Source organism: Eucyclogobius newberryi, unplaced genomic scaffold (assembly GCF_026437365.1).
Source record: "Eucyclogobius newberryi isolate DKJ021-1_F unplaced genomic scaffold, fEucNew1.0.hap1 SCAF_1, whole genome shotgun sequence".
NCBI lineage: Eukaryota > Metazoa > Chordata > Actinopteri > Gobiiformes > Gobiidae > Eucyclogobius > Eucyclogobius newberryi.
The window spans coordinates 41,412,581-41,436,553 of record NW_027315723.1 but is presented as its reverse complement, the minus strand read 5'-3'; the positions used below and the strand labels follow the sequence as shown (position 1 = coordinate 41,436,553).

Genomic DNA, 23,973 nt, shown 5'->3' with positions numbered 1-23,973 from the left:
GACATAACTGTGTGACAGCCGCACACAAAAGCACTCTCTTGGCTCCAGGCAAACACGCTCACAGGAGCTACTGTTGTGAGCGGTGCTGAAATGTGTCGGGAGTCCAAGTTAAATCAATTCTTTTGGGATTAAAAAGTGACAAAAGAGCTATGTTGACAAAATTAAATGATGCAAACCTGTTGTGTCTCTCCATTGCTCTTACTTGAGTATTAGTTTTATTTTGCCTACACTTCCACCTCTCTCAAAAACATGTCTTATTTGAGATTGGTCTTTACAAAACCTTAACACTTCAAACAAAACCCTCAAGAGGTCTAAACCAGGACTCGGTAAATACTTCAACCAAAAAAGAAATCGGGGACTAAACCAGGGACAAAAACAACTTCCACACACACTTTAGTATTGACACACACTTACAGAGAAGTGGGAGGAGCTGGGGGGCCGTTCCAGATGTGTGAGGGGCGGGGTAAGTGGTTTTGTGGGAGGAGCTAGCCGGTCCCCACACCTTTCCTCTGTGTCACCACATTCACACAGTCAGAGCCGCATGTGCACTGTCAGAGGCAAGACTACACTCCTGTGGATAACTTTACTTACCTCTGCTGCTGCCTATGACTGGACCGAAGGTGAGACACGGAGCTACTATTTTAGGGCTTTTTTGAAACATTTGTGTCGTATCTTACTGTGCAAAGATGGAGGGATTGAGAGAAGATTTGCAAGTGATACATCTGAAAGTGTGTGTTTGTAGAGTTTAGAGTTTTAGAGTCAAATAGGTTGCAAAAATGATAGTAGTGAAATATATATATTACTGATTTTTTCCCCCCCACAAATAGACTATAAGTATTTACTTATCTCATATAAACAAGAAATAATATGATATTTTTTTGTTTGACTAAAATATATAAACTGAAACTGAAATAAAAAGTATGTATTAAAAGAAATTTGCTCATTTATTATGCAAGCTGATGAAAACTATTTAAAATATATGAAAGCCATATGTGATGAAACTGACATTTTGATGGGGTCATGTGTTATTCTTTACTTCTTGAGAGAGATGCTAATGATATTTGTCTAACTGTATGCTACAGATAGATAATAAAGCAATGGGTCTAAACATTTAATTTTTTTATTTTGTGTTGGCTAATTTGATCCATCTGCATTTTGGTGATTTCTAAATGAATCGTATCCGAGGCTTAGACCCTTTAAAATCCCATGGTAATGGAAGCGACTGGAGGAAATGGAGCAGACAATAATATGTTCAACGATCAACTAAAATCAGCTCTAAATGCTAATGATTTTAAGTCTTTATAACAACAAGCAACAATTAGAATGTTCAGTGTGGGAATGCTTGTTTGCTTTTCCATTACAAAAGATGGAAAAATACTATTTTCTAGCCTCAACATTGTATTTGAGCTTCACATATAGTGCAATTTGTGTAAAAGTATGTTGTATGTTTGTAGATATAAAACTATTGGGGTCAAACTTTCTGTAAGTATTTGTCCAGTAAAACAAAATGAACATCTGGATTTTATCTTCATCAAAATGCTGACTGTTCATAATCTCGTAAATATGTTTAAAACATATTTATAATTGTATGTGATGTCACTCACATGCATCTGAGTGATTTTCATTTCATATTGTTTTATATTCTGGGGCTAATTCAAGAATTTTCACTGAAATGACATTATGTTCCACTTTTGCCTCCAGTTGCCTCGATTCTGCAATTTAGAATGTTTGTGTTTACTAAGTTTTAAGGGTCTTTTTGTAAATTAATAAATAATGATGAAGTATTGAACATTATGTCGTGGCGTAAATGTAGTTGTTAATTTGATATTTAGTGATTATTATCTCAAATATTGCTCCCAATTACAAATTAATTCAAGATAGATTCATCCAACCTGTTGCACAGACCAATATATCACGCTTTCACTGTTTTAACCCTGATCTGTGTCTTATTTTATTACATGCGATGAATGAGTTCCTTTTGCTGCACCATCCAGTAATTCGCTTCACAGCGAGTTGCCGTTGACTTGTGACAGTCATAACCAGATCAGCTGTGGTGACACTTCAGACAGAGGAAAACAGCAGTCAGTTCATGTGGTCGAGGCAACGCAGGAATCTAACCAGCAACTTCTCAAGAACATATGGAGTTTGAGGGAAGCGGCTGTAAAGACCTGGTTTACATCTGCGTTCAACCTGGTTTGGATCTTTGTGAGTGAAACTGGATTTGAGGTGGTTAAAGTAGAGGTTAAACTTGTTTTAGACATGGTTTGGATTATGGTTAGACCTGGTTTGGATTTATGTTGAACCTGGATTAGAGCTGGTCTCGGTCAGGGTTGTACCTGGTTTAGATTAGTGTTAGACACTCTTCTTGGTCGTCCCAGTTGTTGGGTTGTTGTTCTGGTCTAGTTCTTGTGGTGGATTTGGTTTGTGTGGAAGTGTTATCTTATTGTCTATGTTTCAATCTGGCTTCAATGAATTTTAATCTGATTTCAATCTTAACTACATTAGCCTGGTTTAGACCTGGACTAGTCCTGGTTTAAGCCTGGTTTTGTTCTAGTTCTGCTGTAGTGGTTTTGATTTGGTCTATGTGGAAGTGTAAATGCAGTTGTTGTTATTGTTGTTTCAATCTGAATTAATTTAAATTTAATTTCAAGATGAATGACATGATCCTGCTTTAGATCTGGACATGATCCTGGTTTAGATCTGGACATGTTCTGATTTAGCCCTGGGTTAGTCATGATTTCGTGCAGACTCTGGATCTGTGTTGATTTACCGGATCTGTTCTTTAAGTTTTAGTCCAGGTTTAGACTTGTTCTAGTCCTGGTTAAGACCTGGTTTTGTCCCTTATCTGTCCCAAAATGGTGATGATGGCTTTAAAAAGGAAGCATTACATGAGTGCATTGTCTTGTAATCATCTCCTCCGTATAAGGTCTTTGGTCTCTGGTCTTATCTCTGATCTAACAGACAAAGAAGGAGAGCAGATTCAGACGAGGCTGAGGGTCAGAAGGAAGGCCAGAGTCTGTTTTCACCAGAACAACTGCTCTCGCCATCAATAAAACATAAACCCAGAAGTGACAAATGCCCCAAAGACGGCAATCAATTAGTTCTGGTTATTCGCATACACGTGTGATTTTGAGCGTTGTAAAAATAAATTGAAGAACAAAGACTTAATTCACAAATAACAAATAATAACTAGTTAACTAACTCCTTAATTAGTCACTTGCCTGAATCCTTCTTGTTAAACTATGTGTTCTTTGTGAAACAAGTCTTTGAACTTTACCGGGACCTTACTATAGGACTGAACCAGGACTGAACCAGGACTGAACCAGGACTGAACCAGGACTACACCAGGACTACACCAGGACTACACCAGGACTACACCAGGACTACATCAGGACTACACTAGGACTACACCAGGACTACACCAGGACTACACTAGGACTACACTAGGACTACACCAGGACTACACCAGGACTACACCAGGACTACACCAGGACTACACTAGGACTACACTAGGACTACACCAGGACTACACCAGGACTACACCAGGACTACACCAGGACTACACCAGGACTACACTACACTACTGAGGGTGCAGTCACATGTGTTGGTCCTAAATTATTTTACAATATAGCCTCCTTTAGTCCGGATGTGGACTGGGTTTAGCTTCGGTTTAAGCCTGGTTTAGTTCCAATTTTGATGTAGTTAATGTGCAAGTGTGAACACATTCTAAAACAGTATTAATCACAAACTAAAGCAGATTTAAACTGGCCTTAAACCAAGACTAACCAAAGCTTAACCAGGACTGAACTAGATTTGATCTTGCCCCTGCACATAAACCAATTCCAGTTATCCATTCTCTAGGCTTCATCTTTTTAGTGCAATCCCAGATAATGCAGAGGACTAAACCAGGGACTGCACCGGAAATCAATCAGGTCTGAAAGTCTAATCCAGGACAAACCTAGGGCCTAAATCAGGCCTGCACCAGGTCTAAACCAGGACCGAACAAGCTCAAATCAAAACTAAACCACACACTTGCACATAGACCACAAAAAACTGTGCCTTAACTGAGACTAAATCAAGACTATACCAGGGCTCAACCAGGACTAGAACATGACCAAAACCGGACCAGGACGCCATAAAGAAAACCAGAACTACACTAGGACTAAACCAGGACAAACACAGTCTTAACCAGACTCGTACCAGGACTGAACTAGACTCCATTTATACAATGTAGAAGTATGATGCATGTTATGGAGCACGTGCAGAACCAACTGACATATTCTTAGCCTTCTTTTAGCTCCAAACAAACTTCCGTTGGTGATGCAGATGCTTTTGTGTCCTTCAGCGCTCTTCCTCTCCTGAAGTCAGAACATGTTGACTCCTCAGCCCACAGTGGAGATGGACACGCTCCAGGACATGGGCAGCTGGACCGAGGAGGACTTTGAAGAGAAATGCACCTACATCGTGATGGACCAGCCCGTGGAGGAGGAGAACCCAGAGGAGAGCCAAGGAATAAGGAGGAGCAGAGCCGAGAGCTCCCTGCCGAGGAATCTAGCACTGCAACGCAACGGAGCAGAGGTATGGATTCAAGAGACCGAGAAATGCTTCAGAGTTTGCACTAAGATATTGCATGTAAGGCCAATAAAATGTATGTATTTTCATGTATTTTTATGTATTTTTATGTATTTTTATGTTTTTTTCTTTCTTTTTCTTTCTTTCTTTTTCTTTTTCTTAATTTCTTTTTCTTTCTTTTTATTTATTAATTAGTTTAGTTAGTTAGTTAGTTAGTTAGTTAGTTATTATATCCTGGGGTCCGATAAAATAATGACTCAATAAGAGAAAATGTTTAGTGAGAAGTTGCTTGTGTACTGAGTAACTGTTTTGAAAATGTGTTTGAAATCCGGTTTATGAGATTCATGTACTCTAATAACTCTAAAAAATAATGCACAAATTTGTTCTTTTTCCAAATAATAGACACAAAAAGACAAAAACAAATCTGAAAGAGCAACGCAAGAAACACAAATGTCCAAATCATTGCAGACATAAAGTTGTTGTAACTAGTAGTGGAAGGATAAAGCAAAACTTAAGTAGGAGTACTATTACTCTGTCAAATATATTACTCAAGTTGGAGGAAAAGTATGTAGTCTGAAAACAACTTATACATGACGTAAATGTAAGTGAGTACTAGCCACGTCGGCCGAAAACATGATCAAACTCAAGATTATACTTCATCATCAAATCAAATCAATTTATTTTTGTAAGGCCCAAAATCACAACAACAGTTGCCTCTGAGGGCCACAGGGAGAAATGAATCAACAATGTCTGTGGTGGCGATGAAGTCAGACAATGTCTGTGGTGGCGAGGGACGATGTCCCAGGGTCCTCTGTCCTTAGACTCTCCTTCTCGGCCAGGAAAAACTACAAAAAAAACCTCTTTGGGAAAAAAGCGTAGAAACCTGGAGGAGTTCCAGTGAAGGAGAGATCCGACTCTCACAGACGGACAGACGGACACGAGGAGACTGGAGCTGGACCCACTCTTCAGGCAGATGAGGGACCGACTGAGGCGAGCTGGACCCACTCTTCAGGCAGAAGAGGGACCGTCTGAGTCGAACTGGACCCACTCTTCAGATGAGGGACCGACTGAGGCGAGCTGGACCCACTCTTCAGGCAGATGAGGGACCGTCGGAGTCGAGCTGGGCCCACTCTTCAGGCAGATGAGGGACCGTCGGGGGCGAGCTGGACCCACTCCTCAGGCAGATGAGGGACCGTCCACACAGGGCAGGGACCACTTCACCAGGGGAGGGGCATCTGGGTCCACAGGTCCTCAGGAGTGAGAGAAAGAAAAGAAGGCGGTGAACAGTTTGCAAGTGGAATCAAAAAATAAATATTGTTTGATAGCATAAGTAGTCAGAAGAAGAAGAGGATAGTGCTCAAGCTGTCATACTTCCCCCAGCATAGTTACTCCTAGGGCAGCGTAGCTAAAGCTGTGGGTTTATGTTTCTGTTCCTAACTAGTCTGACAATAAGCGATTTCGAAGAGGAACGTTTTAAGCCTGGACTTAAATGAAGAGACTGTGTCAGCATATTTAACATGGGTCGGGAGCTGATTCCATAACACAGGAGCTTGGTAGCTAAACGCTCTACCTCCTACTGTACTTTTAGAGACTCTTGGGACCACCAGAAGGCCGGCATTCTGAGAGCGAAGAGCTCTGTTTGGATGATATGGTTCTATAGCATCTTTGAGGTAGGATGGGGCCATGTCATTTATGGCTTTGTAGGTCAAGAGTAGAATTTTGAATTTGATTCTAGACTCGACGGGGAGCCAGTGAAGAGACTTCAGCACCGGCGTAATGTGCTCTCTTCTTTTTGTTCCTGTTAGTAATCTTGCTGCTGCATTTTGAACCAGTTGAAAGCTTTTTATGGAGCTTTTAGGACACGCTGCAAGCAGGGAGTTACAGTACTTACTTACGTGACACAAATGTTCTTGTCAATTTCACTTCAAATTTGAGTTTGACTGAATGAATTTATAAAGCAAACATAGGTTAAATGTTACTGGGTTGTTGTTGTTTTGTTAAATAATACGCTTAACATTACCAAATGCTTTCTTTTCCTCATGCACAACACAACAATTTGTCTCTAAAATACAAATCTGCCACACTTTTCTACTAAATTTCACACTCAAATCCCCTTTTCTTTAGTCAAAACACCTACAGACCCATATTTAGCTCTGAATCTCTGCTATATTTACCCGTGTTTACAACAGTTGTGTCTACACTTGTTTATGTCGGCCCTTCTCGTCACTTCCTTCCCCTTACTCATCCTCATTCCTTCGGCGGGATGTTTTTTTGAAACTTTTTTTCCTGTCCCAAATCCGGAACAATAGCCAAAAAAACAGTCACTCACCTCGAGATCGCTATGATTACATGGTCCACTGTGCCTTTGTGCACGAGCTAGTGTGCAATTACAGCATAAAGGGGAGGCCGGCGTGAGTCACATGTCAGGTTAGAACGCGCTCTAAAGCAGGATCTGGAGGTGATACTACAAGATCAGTTACGGTAATTTGTCACACAAAGGCACAGCTTATCCGCCATTAAGAAGGATGGAAAAATGCACTGTAACTGACAAGGCAATTCAATGGGAGACGTTTGATAACTCATTTTGATGTACTTGTAATTTGAATGTGGAAGTCGAAAAATAATGTCATGTTTTACTAATTACATCATGTTTCTAGTTGGTATGTAGTAACTTTCAGTACTTTTTGCCACTGTGTTTTACATTATTAATGCTTTTTGTTCAGATGAATGGGACGAGGGCTAGAAATAACAAGAGAGCGGGGGACTAAGCCAGTTCTAACCAAAAATGAATTAAAAAATCCAATCCAGCAATACAGTACAACATTTTAACTTAACCAGATGAATTATTTAGTTTAGGTAAAACAGTGAAAGAAGTTTTCTTTTACTCTTACTTTTGCACCTGAAATGAGGGCGCAAACACTTTTAATTTAAGTTGAAGTGCACCCTTTTGCACCCCTGTAGACCCGGGCCTGAACTAGATGTCCTTCCAGACAAATTAGGCCACTGTGACACTGTGACAGTGTGTACCAGGTTTGATCCGATAACCTCTGATCGGTCGGTGACTCTCTGACCACTCTGCCACTGTCCAGGCCTTTGAATCATTTACATTTTTATGACTTACTTTGATGTGATCTTCAGTGATTTTTGAGGAAGTAGTTTTTTTGATCTTTTATTTAAAGCATTTTATATATATATATATATATATATATATATATATATATATATATATATATATATATATATATATATATATATATATATCAAACAGTTATTACCAAATCTATTATTAAATTAAACATATGTAAAAAATAGAATTAGGACTGTATTTACTTTGCACAGTAATTCAATCTTTTTTTTACAATGAAAGCAATATTATTATTACATTTCCTAAAAATCCACAGCAGAATATCTGGAATGAGTTTTCGTGAGATAAAACGGCCAGAATATTGTGCACACAGAAACAAAGGCCAGCGCTGACCAGTTACAGCTAATCAGGAGGTCTAGTTATACAAGTTTTACACTGACAGAAAACAATATCAAATGATTATAAAACGCATTGAAAATAAAAAGTTAAAATCTCCTCTGTAAAAGTAAAATGTCAGTAAAAATGTCAGTAAAAATGTCAGTAAAAGCATGTGGTTTGGAGAGTTAGGAGAGTATTTTTAGTGTTAAATTGCATTCCCTAAAAGTCTGTGTTGTTTATAATGCATTGAAACATATTGTTATTTGGGTTTAAAAGGAAAAATACAATTGAAAATGGTAATGGATTTTTAAATATTTTTTTTCACGCTCCATTGTTTTTTACTCCAACGCTTTGCAATGATTAAAAGCAACATTATGATTACATTTCCAAGTATCAAAGCTTCTAACTCTGCAATCCCTTAGTAGTTGGACTCCAAAGCAAACAAGGGTTATCTCATGTCAACTGGACAGAAACATTCTTTTCGTGAGTCACGTTAGTATCTTGTAACTTACAGTATTTTTACGTCCCATTGTGTCCTACAGTACAATGCTATGTAGTGGTTAGGATGAAAGGGGTCGGGCGAGCCTTAGCTGGGGGGGATCTGCGCCGGGCTCGGGACGGGCCTGGCAGACGGAGGTGCTGGGGTGTGACGTGACACTTTATCTGCCCTCGACGACTGCCCCGCCCTGGAGGCAGTGGGACGGGGGCCTGGTTTCACACCTCGAGCCGGCCCAACAGGAGTAGTGGTGAAATTTTAATACGCTAGACGAGAAGAGGCACAGAGATGATGATTGGCTAATGAAATATTCAGAGGAGAGGCAGTCAATTCCTCCATCACACTTGCACCAACGGGTTTACAGGTTAGACACGGCCGGACCTGGCACGGCTCACGGGGTTTGTTTAGATGTTGTGGAGGTGTTTAAAGCCTGAAGTCAGCTTGTTTCTTCTATGAACTCGTTTTAGATCAAATGTCTAAAATATAAAATAAACCGGTGTCATAGATTATATTAAACTATATAGCAGAGACAAGCACAATATGTTCTTTAAATGTTGGTGTGGTTATTCAGTGTGATGATCAATTGAAATTAAAAGAGATGATAAGGTTCAACTTATGTAGACTTTCCTTTTGGATATTACAAGACAAATACAGGTTCCTAGGACGGATTCAATTTTGCTTTTTTCAGTTACAAGATGACATTCTATACTTAAAAATGTTGGAATGTGGAAATGTGGAAGCTAAATGTATATGTAGAATTTGAAAAAAGTGCACTTTTAACTTTTCCGGGGGAGGGTCCATCATCATCAATTAACTTAGCTAACTCCATGTAGAAAAGCATGTGACCCCACCAGGTCACGCTGCAGATCTATGGAGTGGACACGGCACTCACAGTAAGAATGCTCCTTTTTTGCGCCTTAAACATAAATATATCTAAAATGAGGCCGTGGACTAGTGAGTGTGAGAGCCACTATCCAGGACTAAAGTACATCAGGGACAAGGTTCCTACAGATGACGTGCTCAGTGAATGTCTCAGACACTGGGGAACAGAGGATGATGAGGTGCTGGAGGGACCATCATGGGAGGACAAGCTCCTACATGGGATGTACCATTGGAACATAACTGAAGAGGCTGATATCACGAAATCCTACCAATGGTTAGAAAGAGCCGGTCTGAAGGACAGAGGCCCTGATCATGGCAGCACAGAGGCCCTGGTCATGGCAGCACAGAGGCCCTGATCATGGCAGCACAGAGGCCCTGATCATGGCAGCAGAGGCCCTGATCATGGCAGCACAGAGGCCCTGATCATGGCAGCACAGAGGCCCTGATCATGGCAGCAGAGGCCCTGATCATGGCAGCACAGAGGCCCTGATCATGGCAGCACAGAGGCCCTGAACACTAGAGCAATAGAGGCCCAGATCTACCTCACCAGATAAGACCCGGTGTAGACCAGGAGTGTCCAAACTTTTTTCTTAGAGAGCTGCATTTTGAAACTTATACGGAGCACACAGGGCCACAAACAACCCGACAATATCCAATTTATTGAATAACAAAGTGAATCATTTGAAATTTAGCGTTTGACAGAGTTCCGATGAGCCTCCACACCTTTAACAAGACTTGGAACATTAATATTAGGTTGTTTTAACATCAAAAAGCTTGAATCTTTCCAATTTTATAGTATAAAGTAAAGTAAAGTCTATTTTTTGAAGTTTGGACCAACATGTATATATATATATTTTTAAACTCACCTATATATATATATATATATATATATATATATATATATATATATATATATATATATATATATATATATATATATATATATATATATATATATATATATATATAGTGACGGGGTGTATCTTTCATTTCATAGGCCATAAATGTAAATGAGGCCTTTTCACCCTGGAGAATGATTGGATGAGGAGACTGATGCTTCTGCGGAGGAGGAGGGAGTGGTGGAGGATCATAGCTGAAATGGCAGATTGATGAAGGGGAGAGAGAGTGTCTTTACATGAATGACATGTGACAGGAGGAACGAGGTCACTGAAGTGGCACCTCTCTGTGGGAAATACATGCATTTTTTATGTGGGACATTACAATGTCCCATATAAATCTATGGATCAATGTGATTATAGGACATAATAAAACATCTTTAGGTGGACTTACATGCTGAGAACGCAAACTTTTGCCTTATTTATAGAAACTTAATTCTCTCTTTACTGTAATCTCAGGTGGTGGGAGTGACCAGCACAGAGATCATCCCTCAGGGCACGCGCTTCGGCCCGCTCATCGGAGAACGCTACACGGACGACAACGTGCTCCAAAACGCTAACCGGAAGTACTTCTGGAGGGTGAGACCAATGCACCAGCAGCACATGTAACATTATCTGTAACATCCTGTCTGTCCGAGTCTGGCACGGGCTGGTTAACACATACACGTGCAACATCCTGTCAATCTATATGACTAAGCTAACGTCTCTGTCTGAACACCACCAGATTTGCATTTTAAGTGAGAATAACGTTTCCTCATACTCTTTATGACACCATTAGGGTTGTCAGGCTTTAAATGCATAGGTTAAGGTTAAAGTACGCATGAACAAGCCTACGCAAAGTACTAGTTTCAGTAATCAGTCTTTTTTTCAAAACTTGAGTAACTACAGTATTGCAAAAGCTTTTGTTTTAGTTACTTTCCACTCTTTGCCATAAGGAGTTGTCCTGGATAAAAAGGGTAAAAGAACACGTTTCTTTTTTTCATTCAGTGCTTTTGGACGACATTGTACAGATTTATTATATATAAATGATGTGATTGAGATCAGGCCTACTATTTGTAAATGTTTAAATTGAGGGTGCATTAATACAGACTGGGATGAACTGCTAAAGCCGTTAACATAAGACGTTTTATAACATCTAGCTCTAAAACTGGAGTCTCTAACAACTTTTGACATCGAGGCTCATCTTTCTGAGACAAAGTTCCCTGGGGCCCATTCATAATTGTCCAATCAAAGACCCTACAATGACTCCTGGCCCTCAGGTTAAGACTCACGGGTCTAAACGTACAGAGCCGTTTTAGAGCTGTAAGACTCAGAGAAATGGAGGCGGATGGATGGAGGCACTTCAATTAACAACTTTGATTCCAGTTCAGTCTTTTATTAAACCCATTCAGAGTTTGCATTGATTGTAACTTTTCAGCTAATAAAATCTCACTGCCATTTCCGTTGACCTACAGAAGTCAGTCACAGAGACAAAAGAATCCCCCCCAAAACCACAAGACGATCTGGCGTCGCTCTTGGCTCGGTGCTTGCCTCACAGCTGTTGGGTTTCAGTGACGCAGCGGTTAAGCAAACTCACTCCGAATGAGCGGCGTCTGTGCCAGTAAACAGTCACAACAAGAGCTCCCCCCAGTCGCTCAGTTAGCATGCTACGCTCGCTCTCACACTGACTCAGCGAGGAAGTGGCTTTGACATCTACTAATCACCACCGCGGCGCTGCCATGACACCGACTCACACGTGTGCGCGGCAGAACGTACGCTGACGGTCGTGGAATCGCACACGCTCAGCTCAGATCTGCACTGAGGACACAACAAATGAAGAAGCAGTTACCGGCAATGGAATGAGTCAGGTTTATATGTGACGGTGTGATAGGGGACAGAGGCTATGGATGAGATTTTGTTCCTATTTTTGGCGATGACACAATAAAAATGATGATAAAAAAGATACTGGTCACAAAAGATACTACAGTCACACTTTTGCCTGAGATTAAAATTAAAGTGTTGCTCAATTTAATAAATCACAATTTTTGAAGTTCAGGTCAAACAAGTGTCAAGAGTAGAGTTTGTTAAAGTTTGGAACAGCTAACAAACATTACATTTATTGTAGTCCCATCACTTTCACTCCAGTTGTTTTGGAATAATATATTGGATTAATATACAGCACTTTTTTGAGCACTTTTGGCCACTGCAGATCTTGAAGCTCAATAAAGATTAATTTGTTATCAGTTTATTTGAACTGAGACAGTGCACATTAATCGATATTTCTTTAAAAAATGCCAGTATTAGCTGTAGTTTAGCTAGTTTCCAACTGTAGAATGCCAGCAATATACAAACCATACATTTACATTGTATACAATATAATGTAAATGTTTTTTTCAGATAAATAAAATGTGACTCAAATCAGTTTTCATGTGTGAAAGCAACAGCCCTGAAGTGTCTGATGTGGAGAAGAGGTCAGACTCAGGACAGAAGCAGGAGTAGTGCTGTTGTCACATTATGACACAGATTATAATGAGAAAGCACCATTTAGTCAGCCTAAAGTCATCTTTATCTTTGTCTTAAATAGGCAAAGGTTGATATTTTTATCTCTGTCACATTTTACAAATCCACTTCAGTTTAAAACTTGTCTGCGTTTGAAGGTCACAAAAGACTGGTCAGGTTTAGTACCACGCATGAAAGTGACCTGGGTCGCATTTGAAACAGTCGGATTCCGACACTGTCATGAAAAAATCACACATTACACACACATTACATTTGGGCAAAAGAAATCAGATTCGATCTGCGGCGTGAACGACACACATTTCATTTACTCATTTACTCCTCACCTGGTAATTGTGAGATACTTTAGCCACATTTGCCCAGTCGACCCAAATCTGTGCCATTGGCCTCTTCAACCACCACAAATCACTCACACACCTCTTTACCTTTATTTGTGCCACAATGGGGACATTTAAGTAATGCAACAACACAAGTACAAGAAGAGAAAGGGAGTAAAAAGTATCAAAAACCTCTAAGATAATATCAACACTGAAAAAATACTCTAAATAGGCTCAATACAACCGTTCAAGATATAGTAAATTGAGTATGATATTGATAAAAAAAAAAACTGTCCAACTACTTGAGACAATGTGTAGGACGCGCCTTGCTCTAGGACACCAAGACAGCTGCACTGGTTCAATGCTTTGTCTAACCACTATGCCACATGGAATGAACAAATCAGTTGGATGTTTTTCCAACAAGTATCTTTAAATCACATTTCTGTCTCTCCAGGTGTTCTCGGACGGCCGCTTGCACCACATCCTGGACGGGCTGCACGAGGACCGCAGTAACTGGATGCGTTACGTGAACCCGGCGAGGTCCTCGGAGGAGCAGAACATGGTGGCGTGTCAGAGCGGACTGGACATCTTCTTCTACACCATCAGACCCCTGCCCCCCGGTCAGGAGCTGCTGGTGTGGTACTGCCCCCAGCTTGCCCAGCGCTGCCACTACCCCCCACTGGGGCACCTGACCACTGACAACACCGGTAAGTGTCGGCGGCGCAGTTAATCCGAGGTTCAGTCCAGATCAAGGTTCCGTCAATTTCTGATGGTCAATGACAGTCATGTGTTTGTTGATTAAGAGGTCTAAAGGCGCTCCAATACATGACACAGACAATAAAGACGTCCAATCAAGTTACGGCACAAATTTAACATCCATCCATCCATTTTCTACTGCTTGTTCCCTTTCGGGGTCGCGGGTGACTGGAGCCTATCCCAGTGACTTTAGGCCTTAGGCGGGGTACACCCTGGACTACGGCACAAATTTGTCCAACAAAAAAGCCCCACTTAAGTCCAAAGTTTGTCAAATTGGTCCATATTCAAATTAAGTCCAAATGTGTTTTTCCCCCCATTTTTCTTATGTAAATTACATAAGAACTGGTCCAATCCTTAATTGTTCATCCATTTTTTCGTGGCCTATGTTTTTGTTAAATGGCAATTACTATACTAAAAGACATTTTGTTTTATTTCTAAAAGGAGAAAATAAGATTGAATCAAAAAACTGATCTAAATGAGAAAATAAAGTGGACACATTTGACTGATTGTATTGGCCTTACTAAGCAGATGCAAATAAAAACAGACACTTTGCTGAAACTGTCAGTACTTCTCTGTGTGTTGAAACCATGTTCTCCTCCTCCTCTCGCCACATCTCTTTCTCTTCCTCTTCTCCCTCTCTTTGTCCGGCTGAATGGAGGGCCGGGGCTTTGAGTGAATCTTCCAGCTGTGCCATCTGAAACAGCCAAACGTTTAGCCTGCAGTCTTGGGCCAGTCTCGTCTTACTCCCGGTGTATAGATCCACCTGGGCCCCGCTCCTCTCTGCTTTCACCTTCCTGCTCCTGTCGCTTTGTGTCCCCCGCTGCAACAAAAGGGCCCTGGGTGTGACGGGCCTAACTTCTTAAACGGGCAAACAAAGCGCGAGCCAGGCGGACAGCGTTTCATTAAGAATAAAACTAAACAAAACGTAATTTTGAGGCGACAATGCACATCGAGTATCAAAGGGAACACAAGCGTTCTATTTCTCGACTTAACTGTATAAGTTTGTATAGTTTAAGGAAAGTGTTTGAGAATAATAGCTCATTGTATCGACGCAGACGGCACTCGAATACGGGTTTGCGATCGGCCCGCCACCTTCGTCTAAATGCCACAAAACCACGTGTTCGAAGACATTTTAACATTTTAAGCCGGGAGAAGGGATGAAAGAGGGAAGAGGAGTGAAGGAGGCCATTTTTGTTAAGAAAGAAAACCCAAAACCCTTCTTTAAATAGGAATGAAGGGCTGAGATACAACCTCCCTCCAGTCTACAACAGCCTTATAAGACCTGGGCAGACATCTAACCAGTAAAATGCTCTGAGGGAAAAATGGCTATGGCGATGATGATGATATTTCTTTCCCCCTCTGAAATGACCATTCATAATACCATAATGTGGAAAATTGGAAGCATAAATAGGTTTCGAGTCTCCTGTGTTTTTGGGTCATGTAAACAAATCTATAAATTATCCACAGGAAGTCAGGAGAGTTGACCCTGTTTTCACTCACTTACTCCTGCAAAGCCACGCGAAACCAGCTGCCAAACAGAGGAAGAGGCAGAGTTAGAGCGAAGCATGCACACTTCACCTACTCTCACACGGTCAACAAATACAGAGAGGCTCGAGCGCCTTCCCCCTCCCCCGCCAGCTCCTCCACAGGCCGAGCAAACACACACAACACCGCCTAGATATCCATCTGTCAGCGGGAAGTTCAAGTAGTGACCGGAGCACTTCCTACCTCTGCTTCCTCCTCCACAGAAGAGTAAATAAGAAGGGAGTGGGGTGCCAAAGGGCTGTCAGCACTCGGGACAGGCCAGTGGTTTTGTGGAAGAAGAGCTAAGTTGGATAATTGTTAGGTTTGGATGAGTGGATTTGTGGATGTTGCACTACTACAGAACAGAGACCTTTATCCAATTGAATACCAAAGATGAATCCTTTCAGATGTATTTTGTCTTGTTTAGATGCATTTACTTATTATGGTGGAGGTACTTAAAGGTCCTCTGTGTATTTTCTCTGTTGGAAGAGTCCACCTGAGTTGCCATGGTTATTGCTTTGCCTGGAATGTTCCACAGAATGGCATTAATCAATCTCCACAGAGTCAAGCAACAAGCGACACCACCAGGCCAAGATAGGTGGAGAGGCAAACCCACTCGCAAAAAAAATATTATAAACTAGAAGCTATTGCGAGTGACTGCGTATTGCATGGCCATGTCCTATACAGTGATTATTGAACGACGAAAACACTGCATACGCTACAAGTACTTCAAGTTCTAGAACTGCAAAGTAGAAGCTGTGCTACAAAGTAGGTGTAAAACTAACTACTACTACTATTCCACACTCTAAAACGTTGTAATCAAATTTTACAATGAATCCTGAAAAAACTGAAAGATTGAGAAATACCAAAAGCAACAGCAAGAATCACAAAAAAAATTACAAAAATAACCAAGGAATGACCAAAATTGGACAAGAAATTTGTTTATTTATATATAATATAATAATAAAGATCTTCAAAAGCTAATAGTGACTGCCTAATGCATTATGCAGTCAATCAAAAAATAACACTTGTACTGAAGTAAACAACATAGATAAGTTGTTGTTGTTGTTGTTGTTGTGTTACTTTTAATGGCGGTTGACAGCCAACTGAAGAGATGCAATTACCGCCACCTACTGTAGTCGTATGTAGTCGAAGTATGTGTTTTACGCTATAACGTAACAAATAAAAAAGGAGTGAGAGAAAGTCAGAGTGAAAGAGAAAGTAAGAGACAGAAAGCTAATGTCACACTATGGAACGTCCAAGTCACAGCAACAACATTTCTATTGAGACAAGCAGGTGGCCCTCCCTCCCACCAGACAAGTTGCATAGTGCACCTTTAATGTTAGTCAAGTACTTCACGTTGCTATTAAAACTATAAGCAAAAGAGCCTTAATTAACTGCTCTGTCACTATTATGAATACAATTATAGAGACAGGACAATTTCAAAATACTGTATGTTGTACCAACTGTAAACACACTATACACACACAATTAAACATTTGTGCTAACCACTCTGCCACACTGCTTTAAGGTAATTCTTTCAACAATTATTTTTGATGACAATGTATTTTTATGTGACTAAAGAAAATCAGGGCAAAATGTTGTCACTTCAAGGCCATAAAGATTTGGGTCAAAAGTGGACTAGTGGATGTCCTGATATGCAAGATTTATTTGATTTATTTAAAAATGCCATAAGTAAAATTTTCGGATTGAATTTTACTAATGACAAAAATCAGCAAAAAATATTTAGAAATCAACACTTTCCCATGCACATTCTTTGATTGCGGCCCTTTTGAAACTCTATCCATTGGCCCACATCCCTGCTAGTTCACCTAACCTACATTTTGACACCTCTTTCAGCTTTATCTTTGGAAAACTTCCTTGCCGAGACTTCAAATAAACACTTACAACTCACCTATCTCCTTGTCTAAATAACATACAGTATCCAGCTCCTGTCTGTGTCACTATCTCTCCTCCTATCTCCTCCTATTGTTTGACTTGAGGTGTCCCTTTTCGTAAAGTGCCCAGCTAAAAAAGGGACCAGATGAAATGCACTGAAAAGAACGCAACATCTATAAAAGTCTCCTATCTTGGTAATCAAAGCGCGCTCACTCAGGGCGGAGGGTAGAATAGCAGAGACGAGATAAAACGACTTCAAAAAGCAGTATCGCCCAATGACAAAATTCAAAATTCTCCAATTTGCAGAATACATTTTTTTTTATCCCAGCTTTAAGTTGGAGTAATCATTTAATATCTGCAGCAGGGGGATCACACCCTGGAATGGAATTGTACCCCTTTTTTGCACATGCGCCAAAACAATAAGTTGTCAATAGCCACTATGCAAAAAATGGAATATTATGACCCACAGCTTTTGCATTGAATGCACATTCAAACAGAAAGAATCTTGGATCTTGTTAGATCACTTGGTAAAAGAAGTGATTGACCAATAGTGTCACAATAACTATGTATAAATTGTTAAAAAAAATATAAATAAGCCTGTTTTCCCCTCACTTCTGCTGCTGAAGCTTGGCTGAAGTCACGGTGTCTTTTAGTGGCCTCTACAGGCCGCTGGGCAGTACTGCGTGGGAAGCATGGTTCTGCTTTTACCACAGCTGCTCAGTCTGTGGCCGTGTTCAGAGGCCCGTTCATGCTCCGCTCTCTAACATGAGCTTTTACAACCAGAGTGGAAAGCAGATTATTTTAATGGTCTGCACATACAGCCTCAATTCATCCAAGCACGAGCACATATGCCAGACTCAGCAGCTTGACATTGATTGATGATTGTTTTGACAATTTACTGAATGTCCTCCCTGTTCTCACCCCCATTTCTTGCCACACTGTCCTGCCTCATAAACTCTACAGGCCAAAAAATCCTTAGAAAAAATTTCACGATTGAGCGGTCAGATGCACTGACCAGCAGGTTGGTGGAGCGATTCCACCTACCTCTGGTGGATACTGTCATTGTGTCCTTGAGCAAGACACTTAACCCGCTTTTCCCCGGTGTCTGTGTGCACTTAAAGTGCTTTGAATGCCTTTAAGGTAGTATTATATACATATATAAAGGGACCATTTTTTTTAAAACCAAAATACCTCTCCTTTAACATAAAAAGCCATAGTTGTACTTATTTTCAGACCGTCATCATCTCAAAATGTCAAAATGGTTGTCAATTATCTAACTCTTTCCCCACCTTTTCTTATTCCTTACAGAACAAACGTCACCCTCCCAGGACAAGCCCAGCGGCAAACGTGGTCACAGCGTTTCCGAAATCCTCCGGAAAGACGACTCTCCCAAATCCAAACCGTCCAAGAGACTTCTGGATGGCCCCCTTTCCCGATCGGACCCCATGATTTACCCATTGTGTCCCCGTGTCCTCTACCCTATCCAGTCCCGCACTGAAAGCCCCCGTTACCCCATCCTGCCCACCTGTGCCCCCACCCCACCCAAGAAACCTGGGTTTACTGTGCCTTTTCCATACAATTCAGTACATGACTATCTCCTCCCTGTTGGACAATCTCCGTATGTAATACCGCACTACTCGCTCATACCTCAGATTTATCCTGTCTATAATGACAGATTAAAACCAAACTTAGCATTACCACAAAATGTTCTGCCTTTTGACAGCTATGCACCATTTTTGCAATCATTAAGAAACAAGGAATTATCCAAACAATCCAGCCCAAAAGACAGCAAACACCTCATAAGCAAACGCTACCTCAAGAGTGACACAAGTAGCATGCATTCGATAGTACCCGTGACTTCCAATGCAATGGCGGTACACGGCGGAGTAGCACCTTCTCTGGCCAGAGGAGAAGGGCACTCCTCTCCAGCAGGGACAGGGACCAAACCAGAGCAGATTGAGGAGGATGAGGAGGATCTGAGGAGGAGCAGAGCCGATGTAGGAGCTCAGGCACTGGGCTATAAGACGCTGTCCTACCCCCTGACACGGCAGAACGGCAAGATCCGCTACGAGTGCAACGTGTGTGGGAAGGTCTTTGGACAGCTCTCCAATCTGAAGGTGAGACCTTGGACATAAGAACACAGATTATTTTCTAACTGAACTATGCTCTATACTTGAATTTGCTGTTCAGTACTTCAGATTGCAGATTTGTTGGCCTGGTTTATGGTTAATATGTAATTATTGGGCCGATCAACATCTCTGTCAGTTAAACAATATTTTTACAATAGCTTCAGAAACTGTTGCCATTATTTCCCATCAAAGACATGATGGTTGTCATTTAAAATAACTTTAAGCCATGACAAGTTTGTTGAGCTAATCCCTAAAAAATAATGATATGATTCGACCTTTATGGTTCATAAGTTTCATTCCAAAATTGTGAATCTCCCATAGAGTTACAGTATATAGACCCCTGCCCTCCATCTGAAATTATAATTAACATCATAAAAAAAATCAATGAATTCAACATATTGGTGCAGACATGTGCTCAGACCCAGTGGTATTGTGGTTGTCCTGCTGTCTCCAGGTTCACCTCCGGGTGCACAGTGGGGAGCGGCCCTTCAGATGTCAGACCTGTTCTAAAACCTTCACTCAGCTGGCCCACCTGCAGAAGCACTACCTGGTCCACACTGGAGAGAAGCCTCATGAGTGCAAGGTACAAATACATTTGGACTTCAAGGTTACGGTTTGAACCCAAACATCACTTCCACTGAAAACCCAGGCTAACAATTACACAGTTATGCAAATTGTGACAGTATTTATCATTAACTTTCTAAAGTGCATTTTCATTTACTCATGCATGTTTGAGTAACCTCGTATTGTCACGCAACTGAGGCTCGGCTGCTCAGAAGTTGCCTGTTTTGACCTATCCGCAGAAATTCAGACTCTGGGTCATACACACATATTTCTAAAATAATGACTCTTTAAATGTAAGTCAGCTGCTTTTTACAGTGAATGCCAGTTTTCAACAGGAAGTCAATAGACCTGTTTCCACTATTTGGTCATTGTAGACTATTTTTTGCAGTTTACAATTAACAAAATTGAAAGTAACAAATCATTGTATAGTATCAGTGTATTGTGTCTAAGGGATCATCTCAAAATGGGTTGAAGCTGAAAAGACTTAATTTTTTTCGTCTCTCTCTGGACCCCCTCCCCCCCAAAAGACTTTGTCTGGCTTCACATATAATTTTACGCGTTGATAAAACGATAGTAGCTTGATAGACCCTGCTCACCTCTAGTGAACATCCCTGAACATTCTTTGGTAAGTTTATATTTAGAAGTTATGAACTCTCCAAATAATGTCACCTGTAGCGCATGTTTGTTTACTCAATCCACATGGTCCACGGGCCCTAGGGGCCCTAGGACGCATCCCATTCAACCCAAACTGTGAGATGACCACATTGAGATAGTCTCAAGAGGATGAGAGAGTGAAAAACGAATTATATTAAGTATTTTCAGCTTCAACCCATTTTGAGATGATCCCTAATGTTATCACGTAACTGTCTTTCTCAGGTTTGCCACAAGCGCTTCAGCAGCACCAGTAACCTGAAGACCCATCAGCGGCTGCACTCCGGGGAGCGCCCTTATCAGTGCAAGCAGTGCCCCGCGCGCTTCACTCAGTTTGTGCACCTCAAACTGCACCGGCGCCTGCACACGGGAGAGCGCCCTCATCAGTGTCCGCGCTGCCACTGCGCCTACCTGCACCAGTGCAGTTTACAGCTCCACCTGCAGGTACACCAGGCCGACACTGACAACACCATCAGATACGTTTTTATAATATCCTACAATCTTCAGATGCTATTATAAGATAAGATAATCCTTTATTGTCCACATATGGGGAAATTTCATTGTTGCAACGCAGGTAGATACAGAGGAAAAGGACAGATAACTTATAGGAAGTTTAAGTTTCTTAATAGAAGAACTCTTATAAACAAAACTCTTATAAACAAAAACTCTAAATAATAAACTCTAAATAATAATAAAAAATAAATTAAAAAAACAAAAACGGCTAGCGTAAGACAAGATAATACTTATAATAATGGTAAAATAAACACTCTATTTTTATATTTTAATTATTGAATTCGTTATTTTAATTAATAACTTAATTATGGCCATTAAGTTATTATTAAGTTATCAGAAATGTTCTAAAATGAGCCTGTAAATAAGGTTTAAAGATGGACTTAACATCTAAACTCCGCCCACAAGGGGAGAGTGAGAGGGGGTCTGTATTTGAGGCTTGAGTGCTCAGAAAACGTTTCTTTTCACCCTTATCAGGGAGGCAGGGACATACTCAAATGTTTAAAAATGTTGCAATAGTCATTATTCAAAGACGTTTCAAATTTGTAAATGAAAATAGAGTTTAACCATAGTTGACACTTTTTAGGCCAAAAAAACTGCAAACTAACCTAGTTTGCACTAAAATGTAAAAAGATTAGAAAATAAAGAGTATAATAACACAGATGTTCAAAAGTGTTGCTTAGCCATTTTTCAAAACTGTTCAGATCAGTGTTGCAGTTTACAATGAACAAAATGCAAAAATCATGATTTGCTTATATGTTTATTACAGAATACAAATAATAAAGCTACATACTGTTTCTCCCACCTCTTCCTCCAGGGCTTCTGTCCCATGTCCCCCTGTGTGTCCAGTCAGTGCTCCCCGGATGAGCTGCACCGAGTCAACGCCGAGATCGAGCGCTTTGACGTGAGCGAGACGGCAGAGAGGCTGGAGGCCATGGCTGTAGAAGTGGACCTGGAGAAGGGGAACGTGTACGAGCTGATCAGGAAGATGGAGCAGAGTCAGCAGACAGATGTTTACAAGTCGTCAAGGGGCGGAGAGAGTGTTCTGCAGTGTGTGCTACCTCGGCCCCCCAACAGCATCAAGCAAGAGTCAGTGACAGAGGCGTGAGCGAGCGGGTGGACGAATACTGGAATAAAATGGGTCTTAAAAATTATTCAACCAGGACTAAACCAAGACCAAAGCAAGATTTAACCTGGACTGAACCAGATTCTTGACGTTTTAGACTGAAAGGAGCCTTAAGAACAACTGCTAGGATTAAACCAATATCAGAGCAGGATGAAACTACACCAAGACAAAAATAGGACACAAATAACCCTCAACTAAACAAGTCGACATCAAGACCTAAATCAGACTTAATTGGAATTGAAACAAATCCTTGAATTCTTTCTTGGACCAAAATGACAACAACTTCACCAGAACTAAAAAAAAAAAAAAAAAAACAGGATTAAACCTGGTCTAAAAAACAACAAAACAAGGACTTGGAGAACTAAACCAAGACCAAAGATGAACTTAACTCTAAACTGGACCCTTGACTGCTTTAATGGATTAAAATGAGCCTTAACCAGGAGTAGACCAACACAGGACTTAACCAGAACTGGACCAAGACTAAGTAAATAAGACTGTAAGCTATAGATGCTGATAGAGTTGAACATTGAAATCCTGATGGCCAAAACTATGAATGGAGCAATTACCAAAATCACATGGGCGCAGGCGTTCTATAAAGATACAAAGGCCTTACATTTTTCATACCAAAACCACAGCAATTACTATTAAATGAAGCATTATATATTTTGTAAAGTAAAAATTCTACATCGAGGACAAACACAGGAACAAAACTGGCATTAACTGAGACAGAATAGGTCCGTGAACCACATGTTGAGAAGCGCTGACGTGAGTCTGCTAATCCTGTGTGTAATCCTGCAGCATCTGTGTGGCCGGGCCTATCTGAAGTACTATGCCTTAACTCTAGCACAGACGGCCTATTGTAGCGTGTAAAGAATCAGGACTTTTGATCCCAGCCTGGTCTGGGAACCTTTTTCTACAGTATATCCTTTGTTCTTGTTTTAATTTATTATATTGTTATTTTTTAATCTAATCTGTTTTGTGCTATGACTTTTATGCTGTGCTTTTATAGCTGTGAGACTATTTCCATGAACAACTAAGTATAAACATAATTTTGCACTGAAATGTATAATTTGTGTGTGTCTTTCTTTCATTTATTCTCATATGGTGGCACATACAGTCAAATATAAGGATATTTTCAAGAGCAATTACTACGTTTTACCTCATTAACAAGTGTGAAGATATTAAAAATGTACATACACGTTCTATTCCTGAAATATACCAGAATGTACACATTATTTTATGTATTGTCGGTTCAATTAGAACAGAAGTGTATTGTGGCAAGGAAACATGTATTTGTAACGCATTTGTCTGAACAAAGTAATTTGAAATGCTTTACAGAAAAATATATAGTAGATTCGTTAAAAGCACATATCTAATCTATAAAAACATAAATATGCATAAAATGTACTTTAAAAGAGAAGGATTAAATCCTTTCAGTCATTTGCACAACTAAATAGTCCCGACTGCCTGAGATTGGTCAGTCAGGGTTAGGGTTTATTTATTATACATTTTTATTTTATTATTACTTTTTAAAGCATCTTTGCAGCAGTGCATCAGCATTACTCACTGGGATGTGGCCGTCTCACTTGCTTGTCTCTATAGTTTATTCTCTATAGTTTATTATAAAAAAAAGGTTATAATAGACACATAAAAGGGGAAATCGTTAAACTGGTCAATAAAATGAGAAATATG

At 40.4% G+C, this 23,973-nt stretch overlaps 1 protein-coding gene across 1 annotated transcript; it reads left to right on the top strand.

The window, feature by feature from the left end:
• Positions 1 to 520: 520 nt before the first annotated feature.
• On the top strand, positions 521 to 23,343 carry LOC140361044 (PR domain zinc finger protein 1-like). The gene is made up of 8 exons (XM_072446629.1): positions 521 to 620; positions 4,346 to 4,578; positions 10,769 to 10,888; positions 13,577 to 13,829; positions 18,610 to 19,418; positions 19,885 to 20,013; positions 20,871 to 21,089; positions 21,973 to 23,343. The coding sequence occupies exons 2-8, from the start codon at positions 4,372 to 4,374 to the stop codon at positions 22,261 to 22,263; spliced, it is 2,028 nt and encodes a 675-aa protein (XP_072302730.1). The 5' UTR covers positions 521 to 620; positions 4,346 to 4,371; the 3' UTR covers positions 22,264 to 23,343.
• Positions 23,344 to 23,973: the final 630 nt, after the last annotated feature.